General features: G+C 56.6%; 1 protein-coding gene across 1 annotated transcript; it reads left to right on the top strand.

The window, feature by feature from the left end:
- Positions 1–2,483: 2,483 nt before the first annotated feature.
- SRRD (SRR1 domain containing) lies at positions 2,484–9,891 on the top strand (the record flags this gene model as incomplete). Its single annotated transcript, XM_080717794.1, has 7 exons — positions 2,484–2,626; positions 3,531–3,571; positions 5,749–6,008; positions 6,104–6,202; positions 8,102–8,256; positions 8,654–8,699; positions 9,682–9,891. 7 exons carry the CDS (start codon positions 2,484–2,486, stop codon positions 9,889–9,891), a joined length of 954 nt encoding a protein of 317 aa, XP_080573920.1.
- Between the last annotated feature and the right edge of the window lie 133 nt (positions 9,892–10,024).

Below are 10,024 nucleotides of genomic sequence, written 5' to 3'. Positions count from 1 at the left end.
AAGCAGGTTTGCAAAAAGCAAAAAAAGCTTTCCTCAAGTGAATTTCAAACTCTCCAAGACAAAGACAGAGCATTCTGGAATTTCAGAGTCAGAAAGGAACCTGGCCTCATTACTCTAACCTTGCCGCATGCTCTCCACCAAAAATGATCTGGACAGTGTCTGTCTTTCACAGATTGGAGCCTCAGCACCAGAAACAAAGCTACCCTTCACCAGCATGGTGGCACACAGCTGTAATCCCAGTAGTTGGGAGGCTGTGACAGGAGGATCACAGGCTTGAAGCCTGCACGGCAACTTAAGAGAGAAAAATATGAAAAATAGGGCTGGGGATGTAGTTCAGTGGTGGTACAACACTGAGTTTAATCTCCAGTACGTTTGTGTGTGTGTGTACGTGTGTGAGAGACAGAGACCAGGGATAGAACCTAGGGCATCCTACCTTCAAGTTACACTCCCAGCCCTCTTTTTATTCTTCTGTTATGAAACAAGGTCTCACCAAGTTGCAGAGGGCCACACTAAATTGCTGAGGCTGCCGGGCGTGGTAGCGCACGCTTGTCATCCCAGCATTCGGGAGGCTGAGACTGGAGGATCGCGGTTCACGGACAGTCTCAGCTACTTAGTGAGGCTGTCCACAACTTAGTGAGACCCTGTTTCAAAATAAAGAATAAAAAATAGGGCAGGGGGTGTAGCTCAGAGGTAGAATGCCCCTGGGTTCAATCTCCAGACTCGCAAAATAAATATGCTGGGGCTGTCCAAGAACCAACAATCCTCCTGTCTCAGCCACCCAAGTCCTGGGATTACAAGAGTCTGCCAGGACACCAGGCTTAATTCCCGGTACTTAAATGAGAGAGAGAGAGAGAGAGAGAGAGAGAGAGAGAGAGAGAGAGAGAGAGAGAGAGAGAGGAAGGGAGAGAGGAGAGAGAGAGGGAGGGAGGGAGTGCGCGCGCACACACAAGCAAGCAGCCAGGCACAGTGGTACACGTCTGTAATCTCAGTACATGGGAGGCTGAAACAGAAGATCACAAATTCAAGGTCAGCTTCAGCAACGTAGTGAGACCCTTAGCAACTTAGTGAGACCCTGTTTTAAAATAAAATTGAAGGCTGGAGGCCAGCCTCAGCAACTTAAGACTCTGCCTCAAAATAAAAAGTAAAAACTGCTGGTGGTATAGCTCACAGATAGGAGGCCCCAGGTTCAATTCTCAGTACCAAAAAATAAAGAAAAAGCTATGCTTCCACCAAGCTAAGTATGCCTCCCAGTAAGCTCAACCCACTGGTTTGGATAACACTCTCCAAGGAAACACGAAAGAAGGTTTAATCCTTCCACATGACCCCCCCCCGCCCTTTTGGACAAAACCCTAGTCCTAAGGTTACTTCCTCCACTGCCCTCAGAGCCACGTCTCAGATGCTTGAGACCACTCTGCCATCTGCAAGAACACAAACCCAGCCTGTTAAAAGCTCTTTGGTAGAAAGAAGTCCAAGCCAGTGTGGTGGCGCACGCTTGTAATCCCAGCATTTGGAAGGCTGAGAAGGGAGGATCGCGGTTCGCGGACAGCCTCAGCTACTTAGCGAGACCCTCTGCAACTCAGTGAGACCCGGTTTCAAAATAAAGAATAAAAAATAGGGCAGAGGGTGTAGTTCAGAGGTACAATGCCCCTTGTACAATGAGTTCCATCCCCAGTTCTGAAAAGAAAGGAGAGAGAAAGAAAAAAAGGAAGGAAGGAAGGAAGACAAGAATTCCAAAGTCTCTTAGCTCCAGACATCGTGGCGCGTCCCCCACCCCGGCCACCCTCACTGCACCGGGTGGCGCCCACCTGGGCACCCGGAGGCTGCATCTCAGGTCCAGCCATCAAGGGCAGCAACTTGAACCCCTGCCCCTTGTTTCCAAAGGGCTGAGCTGCCAAGATCTGCTCTCTTAGTCTCTGGGAAGTCCAGAAGAGGCCAGTAATGGCCGTGGGGTAGGAGCAGGCATCGGGATGTGACGCGATGTAAACGCCCTGGGCCCGGGAAGTGACCACGGCGACGGGGTGGGGGACGGGATGGGGGCTGGGGTCAAGGGGTGGACGCCAAGGCCCGGGGTGACGCCGAGGAGGGGCTCGAAGGGCCGGGGCCGCGGACACAGCCGGGCCCCGGAGGCGACGGCGCGCCGAGGCTCTGCGGAGTGCCGGCCTGGGCGCCAGGGGGCCGGGAAGCGGCGGCCCAGGCCCGGGCCGAGCGGTGCCGGGGATGCGGGGCGCGGGAGCGGGCCTCGGGCGGCGGCGGTACCTGCGCGCACGGCGGGGAGGATCCAGATCACGCGCCGCTCCGCCTACCACGCGCGGCCCCTTAAGAAAGTGGGCGGTGTCGGCGCGCGGAGATGACGTCGAGACCCGGGCGCGTAGATGTGACGTCATCGCTCGGGGCGTGGCGTCTGCTGCTGGCGTCGTCCTGTCGCGGCGCGCGTTGTGAGGTCACCGCTCAGTCGCGGCGCGCGGCGGTGACGTCAGAGCCCAATGGCGGCGGCCGCGGCGCTGGGTCCCTGGCGGGCGGCGGCTCCGCGGAGGAGGCGCGCGGCGGCGCGGCGGAGGCAGGCGGAGGAGGCCGGCGACCCCGAGACCGACCCGGGCGTCGTGCTTCGGCGCCTCCGCGAGGCCGAGTGAGTGCGGGGTCGAAAGCCGGCGCCTTGGGGACGGCGCGGAGCCTCGCTGCGCCCGGCCGCCAAGGGACCCGCCGCGCCGCCTCGGGCGTCTGGCCATCTCGGGGCTTGGCTCTCTGACTAGTGAGACGGGAGGGAAACGTGGCCGCGGAGCCCGGGGATGGAACCCAGGGGCGTTCTACCTCCGAGATACACCACCAGCCCTATTTTTTAGTATTTTATTTTGAAACAGGGTCTCACTGAGTTGCCGAGAGCCTCACTAGTAGGGGCTGAGGCTGTCCGGGAACCACGATCCTCCTGTCTCAGCCTCCCAAATACTGGGATTGCAAGCGTGCGCCACATGCCCGGCTCTAGTTTTTTTTTTTTAATAATTTTTAAAAATATTTTATGTTAATTCACCGCTAACTTTGTTCTGCTCTGGGCCCCTGGGAGCCAGTTGACTGAATAAAGAACCGGACCCTTTGCCTCCTCTTCTTTTACGTCCCCCTTAGGATCTTTATCAAAACAAAGGCCAAGGCTGTTTACTAAGCACCTGTTATCAAATGCTGAGAGTGTTGGCCTGTGCCATCTCTCCCCTCGCCTCCATGATGGGCACAGATTGTATTTCCATTCTAGAGATTAGAAGCTGAAGCCCATAAAGGCTAAATCCGAGTATTTAGAAACCAGTTACTGAGCATCGACACTCCCAGCTTTGCTGTGGACCCGGGATACCACACAGACCCTGAGGAACTGAGGTCTCCTCCAGGAAGCCCTCCCCAGACCGGGCTCTGAGCCCTTCTCATTCAGCGGGACGGGCTGTGCATGGGAGGATGCGTCAGGGTCAGGAGGAGTCCCTGTTGGGCGGCCTGGACGTGCCATGACGTCCATCAGACGGCTGATGACGTGCCATTTTTTTTCTCGATAGGGAGGACCTGCTTATCTCCGATTTCTGGAGCTCAGCACTAGGTGAGTACCACCTGGCCAAGGGCGGGGCGGGAGGGACGGGCAGAGGAGCTGCTGTGGGCAAGGAGGGCAAGGATGAGCCATCCTCAAGTGACCACACTTGCTCCCCCCCCCCGTACATGGTGTTCATGCTGGGTTCTGCCCTGGTTTATTATATTATGTTGAGACAGGACTTCTCTAAATTGCTGAGGCTGGCCTTGAGCCAGAAATCCTCCTGTCTCAGCCCCCCTCATACTGATTACAGGCATATGCCACCATGCCTGCTGGACATCAGTTTCTTTGCCAGTGAAAGAGGGTTGCTGGGCGTGGCGGTGCACGCTTGTAATCCCAGTACTTGGGAGGCTGAGACAGGAGGATCACAGTTCGCTGCCAGCCTCAGCTACTTAGTGAGGCCCTCCACAACTCAGTGAGACCCTGTTTCAAAGTAAAGTATAAAAAATAGGGCTGGGGGCGTAGCTCTCAGGTAGAGTGACCCTGGGTTCCATCCCCAGTACCTGGTAAAAAAGAAAAAACTAGGGATGATGAGGTTTACATCCTGTAGGTAGCGTGAGAACTGGATGAGGTCGTTAGGTGCTTAGGACGGCGCTTCCCCGCACGAGGAGTCCGAGTTCAGCGAGCTGTCTTGTTGCTGAGAAGCGTGTGCTCTGCTCTCTTTCCTTGCCTTTCAGGGTTGGCTCTTTCCTGTGTGTTATAATCTCTTCCCGAATGTGGCGTGTGGCAACACCGTATTCACGCCCAGGGTGAAGTTGTCCTTTTTACTGAGGGCTAGTGTTTCCCTTGATGTTTTAGTTATTGCCTTGCAATGAGCAATTTTATACCTCGAGCTTTTCCCAAATGTAGCGTGATCTGTCAGGATTTACTCCCAGCGGGGCAGCGGCTGAGCGAAAGGCGGGCCAGCCAGCTCCCCGTGGTCAGGCTGCCCTCCACAAGCTTTGATTCTCTCATCTCCGGGGACCGACGAGCCAGTTCTCCACACAGCCGTTCCTGGCTGGAGGTCTTACGAGAAGATAACTTTGCTGCTTTACTGAGTGAACGTTAGCTGGCCATGGTGGCGCTGCCTGTAATCCCAGTACTTGGGAGGCTGAGGCAGGAGGATTACTGTTTCAAGTCTAGCTTCAGCAATTTAGTAAGACTCTGTTTCCAATTTGTGTGTGTGTGTGTGTGTGTGTGTGTGTGTGTGTGTGGTACTAGGGGTGGGATCTAGGGGCTTTTATACCTCCAGGCTATACTCCCAGCCCTATTTTTTTATACTTTATTTGGAAACAGGGCCTCACTAAGTAGCTGAGTCTGGTTTCAGACCTGTGCGATCCTCCTGTCTCAGCCTCCCAAGCGCGGGGATGACAAGCTTGTGCCACCACGCCCGGCTTTGTTTCCAAATTGTAAAAAAAGGGAGGGGGGTAGAGATAGAATGCCCCTGAGTTCAGTTCTCAGCACCACACGTACAAAGCCTGCGTTGGTGTCTTATTGTTGAAATGCACGCCCTTTTGTCTGTTGTGCACAGATGTCTTTAATGAAGTTCCACACCAGTGCGATAGCAGGAGAGGCTTGAGAGCTGCTGTTCTCACATTGAGTGTTTTCATTGGATTCTTTTTTTTTTTCTCTCAATACTGGGGTGGAACTCTGAACTGCACCCCCAGCCCTGTTTTATTCTTTATCTTGAAACACAGTCTCACTAAGTTGCGGAGGGCTTCACTCAGTAGCCGAGGCTGGCCGTGAACCTGCGATCCTCCTGTCTCCGCCTCCCAAGCGCGGGGATGACAAGCGTGCGCCCCCACGCCCAGCTACGCTGTCCCTTTTTTCTCTGAATGTTTTCCACTTAAATATTTCCAATCCTCAACATTTGCAGTGTGATTTTGAGCCGTTCTCTGTTCCACTGTCATCAGAAGGCCTATAGGCGCCTCCTGTTAGATCAGTGCGTTCTGCAGGTTTAGCTGAAGACCGTATCCATGAGCGACTCCTGTTTTGTTGAAACCTTCTTGTGGCTTTGGGGCCATGGAGTCCAGGGGTCGCCTGTGGGATTGTGCGCCCACAGCTGCGTCCCAGGCGGCGGCTCCTCTCTGCGAGCTGGAGGCCTCGCTGCCCTGCCCCCTCGCCGGGCCTGCGGCCTTGGTGACGGTCAGCCCACGGGATAGCCCACGGGATACCGTGTGCTCTGACTACCCTGGGGCCTGCTCTTGCAGAAACCGTCACCCGGTGTCTCTGGGAGCAGCGGGGACAGCTGAAGGCTCCCGTGGGGACTCTTCCGGAGGCCCTTGGAAACCTGCACCTCAACTCCTCTCCAGATGAGCCGGATGTGGGCCCTGGCCGCAGCCCAGGACAGGCCCTGGTCACGGGGGCTGGCCACGTCGCGTGCGTGTGTTATGGCCTGGGAAACTTCGCCACGTGCATCACGGCCAGAATCCAGCTAGCGTTCCTGCTCCTGCTCCTGGAGCACTGCGGGGTGAGCCTCGGGGCTCCGGGCCCACCTCGCCCCTCACGCAGCCTCCCTCCCGGGCACCGCCAGGTGCTCGGCCTCAACAGCTCACTCTTCTCTAGATCCCCCGAAGCCGTTGCTGCGTCTACGACCCTCTGTTTAGCCAGCTTGAAGTGGAGGTCCTTCACACCCTTGGAGTGACAGTTCTGCCTGAGAACGAGGTGAGTCGGGAGGGAAGAGGCTGGGGAGGGCCGGGTGATCTCGGCCAGTCCCGCCCCGCCTCTGCCCATGGCTAGCATTTCCTTGGAAATGGGGGTTGTGGCTCTTGACGGCTTGCCTGCTTTCCCGGTGCCTATAAATTGTGCCGGTCCTGCTGGGCATGGTGGCACACACCTGGAATCCCAACTTGGGAGGCTGAGACAGAAGGATCGCAGGCTCAAGGCCAGCCTCAGCCTAGCAAGAGCCTCAGCAACTTAGTGGGGCCCTGTTTCAAAATTTAAAATAAGGGCTGGTGGTGTAACTCGGTGGTAGAACACTCTAGGTCTATCCCCAGTCGACCAGACAAATAAAAGAATAAAGTTTGATAGTTTGTTGATGACCTGCATGACTTAGGTTGTGCCCGTCCGAGAAACTTGAATTACACAAATAACTCCATGTTATATTTGCAGAATTCTTGTAAGGATTCTTTGTCTGAAAATGGCGCTAAGCTGGTATTTGCTGTGGCTACTTAATCAAGAAGGCCCACGGTGTGGGAGCCGCCAGCGCGGTATTTCTGGCTGGACCATGCCCTGTCTGGGCTGGCAGTCAGGAGGGGCTGAGCCTCTTAGCTCCGGACACCCAGAGCCCCCAGAGGTGAGCTGGCTGTAATCCTCCCGGCCCCCGCGCCCTGGGAGGGCTGGGCTTTGCCGTTCCTGAGACCTCTGAAGAGAGCATTTCCCAGGCACAGGGCTTACTGCTCTCAATTTAGATCTGCATTGCCTGGGGGATTCTAGAATCACCTGACTCTTCTCTGTTCCGAAACTGCCGACTCCTTGCCTGTTAGGTAACCTGGAAACCAGGCCCCGCCGAGAGGCAGTTCCCCAGGCCGGCAGGGGCCCAGAGCACTAGGGTCCGGTTGGGGTGAGCCTTTCTGGGTGGCTGCTCTGCTGGGCAGAGTGGCAGAGATTTGGGTAAATGGGCGCCAGGCCATCTTGAGGGGGAGCTCGCATCACGGCAGGGCCTGCACACGCAGGGAGGCACAGCGCGCCCTGGGAGCGGCAGGCGGGTGCAGAGGGGTCGGGAGGCCGGCCAGGAGTCCCTGGGGCCTGAGTGTCTGGGAAGCTAAGGAGCGGAGAGCACCCGGTGGCCGCTCCAGACAGCAGAGCGCCTGTGTTCCCGCCAGGGGTGATCGGGTAATCATGCCCCCAGGGGGCTTTTGTTCAGGGGTGGGAACTGAAGGTTGAATCCAGAGGCATAGCTACACCCAGCCCTATTTTATTTCTATTTCTTTCTTTCTTTCTTTACTTTTGTGTGTGGTACTGGGTGAACCCAGGGGCATTCTACCTCCAAGCTACACGCCCTGCCCTATTTTTTATTCTTTATGTTGAAACAGGGTCTCACTGAGTTGCAAAGGGCCTCACTAAGGAGCTGAGGCTGTCCGCAAACTGCAATCCTCCTGTCTCATCCTCCCAGATGCTGGGATTACAAGTGTGCGCCACCACGCCCAGCTCTGTTTTTTATTCTTTATTTGGAAACAGGGCCTCACTAAGTAGCTGAGGCTGACCACGAACCTGCGATCCTCCTGTCTCAGCCTCCTAAGTACTGGGATTACAGATAGGCACCACCGTGCCCTGCTCTGGGGGACAGCCAGAGGGAACCGTTGCGATGGGACTTGCAGGAGGCCCAGGGCAGGAAGGGTTCTGAATGCACGGGGACAGGCGCCATTGCTATCTCTGCCGTCACAGACCCAAGAGGCCCTTCCGTAGCCCAGGGTTTCTACCTCAAGGCACACACACTGGTGCATACAGGGACTCTTCTGAACATCCCGATCCCCGTGAGCCCAGGAATGGGGCCTCCGCATCGCATAGACGGGGCAGCCCGGTGTGACTCCCCCGCTGAGCTTGTCTGCTGTTGGTCCCCAGGAAGGCAAGCGGAGCGTCGGCGCCACGCCCACAGTCTTCTACCTGCCCCACTGCGGGACCGCCCTGTACAACAACCTCCTGTGGAGCAACTGGTCTGCCGAGGCACTTGCCCGTGTGGTCCTTATCGGGAACAGCTTCCACGGCCTGGAGCAGAGGTGAGCCAGGGAACACAGGCGGCCCACAGCAGCCCGCCCTGCGCACCCGCGCAGCGCTGCGCCTGAAGTGGGCCTCGCGAGCTCCATGGGGGCCGGAGGCGGGAGCTGGCCGGCCTTAGTCCACTGTGAGCAAGTGAAGGGTCTGTGCAAACAATTCCTCCCTTCCATGAGACACATTTCTGAAAGACTGTGCGACTTCTGGGCCCACAGCCTCCTTCCCGCTCCGCCTCCACTGCTCAGGCATGACGGTGCCCGCAGGTCCTGGGGTGGTCATACGCACGTGCAGCCAGCCCACACACCAGCGTCCTGAGTGCTATCTGTGTACATCATTGTGCTTCCCCACCACTTAACGTGAATAAAACCACTCTCTCTCCTCTTGTGGTTTCTGAATTTCCAGGTTGTTGACCAGGATTCTGCAGAAAAACTACCCCTATGTTGCAAAGGTATCTATCTGAATGAGGGCGGGGATGGAGATGGGGTGAGGTCATACTGTTTCTCTCTCTTTGTGGTACTGGGGATTGAACCCAGGGCATTCAATTCTCACCTACACTAGCAGCCCTTTTTTTTATATTTTTGTATTGAAACAGAGTCTTGCTCACTAGATTGCTGAGGCTGGTCTCAAACCTGCAGTCCTCCTGCCTCCACCTCCCAAGGACTGGGATTCCGGGTGTGCACCACCACACCCAGGGCATACTGCTCCTCACTGCAGCACTGATAGTCCGCGGTGCAGTGGGCGTTGTGTGCGCCCTCTGCGGGCTGTGAGCTCGTGCCGCCCCACGCAGGTTCTCAGTTACCATCATTCCTAGTATCACAGCTTCACACACCCGCCGCCCTGTGGCGTCCCAGTCATTACACAAAGGCTTTTTCTTTGTGTGTGTGTGTGTGTGTGTGTGTGGTACTGGGGATGGAACCCAGGGGCACATTCCATCTCTGAGAGACACCCCGAGCCCTAATTTTTTTTTTTTCTTGGTGGTACTGGGGTTCCTGGAAGCCCTTCTACCTCCGGGCTACACTCCCAGACCTATTTTTACATTTTTATTTGGAAACAGGGTCTCCTAAGCCAGCGCGCGGGGCTAGCTTCGAACCTGCGCGATCCTCCTGTCTCCGCCTCCCAAGCGCGGGGATTACAAGCGTGCGCCACCACGCCCGGCCCTAATTTTTTATTCTTTATTTTGAAACAGGGTCTCGCTGAGTTGCCAAGAGCCTCGCTAAGTAGCTGAGGCTGGCCGTGAACCGCGATCCTCCGCCTCCGCCTCCCAAATGCCGGGATTGCAAGCGTGCCCACCGCCCGGCTACACAAAAGCATCTAAGTAAACATGCCTGCTCCTGTTGCCCAGCAGGACACCGAGGGGGCAACGTGGAGACCCAGGCCAGGGCGGTGGGGTTCCCGCGGCTGACGCATTGCTTTTGGACCTTTCCGCTTAGATCCTGGCGGGGCTGGAGGAACTGGAGCTTCCCCAGACCCCACAGTACGCGGACACGTTCAACGACACCTCCGTCCACTGGTTCCCCGCACAGAAGCTCGAGCGGCTGTCCACAGATGTGTGGGCCTGCCGGGAAGAACCAGGTTACCAGGACTGCGAGGACCTGGAGATCATCAGGAAGACGCCAGCAGGCCCCCGGCCACCGAGCTGAGCCGGGACCGCCGCCAGGGACCGCGTGCCGAGGCCAGGCTCCCACGGGAAAAGGGACCGCCGCAAACTGCTCTGAGGACCAGGTGCTGTGTCAAAACTTGGTATAAAGTTTCACACACTTCTAAGGTGGCATC

This window comes from Muscardinus avellanarius (genome assembly GCF_963383645.1).
Source record: "Muscardinus avellanarius genome assembly, chromosome: 21".
Taxonomy (NCBI): domain Eukaryota; kingdom Metazoa; phylum Chordata; class Mammalia; order Rodentia; family Gliridae; genus Muscardinus; species Muscardinus avellanarius.
The sequence above is the reverse complement of the archived record's forward strand: the minus strand, read 5'-3'. Positions and strand labels throughout refer to the sequence as shown.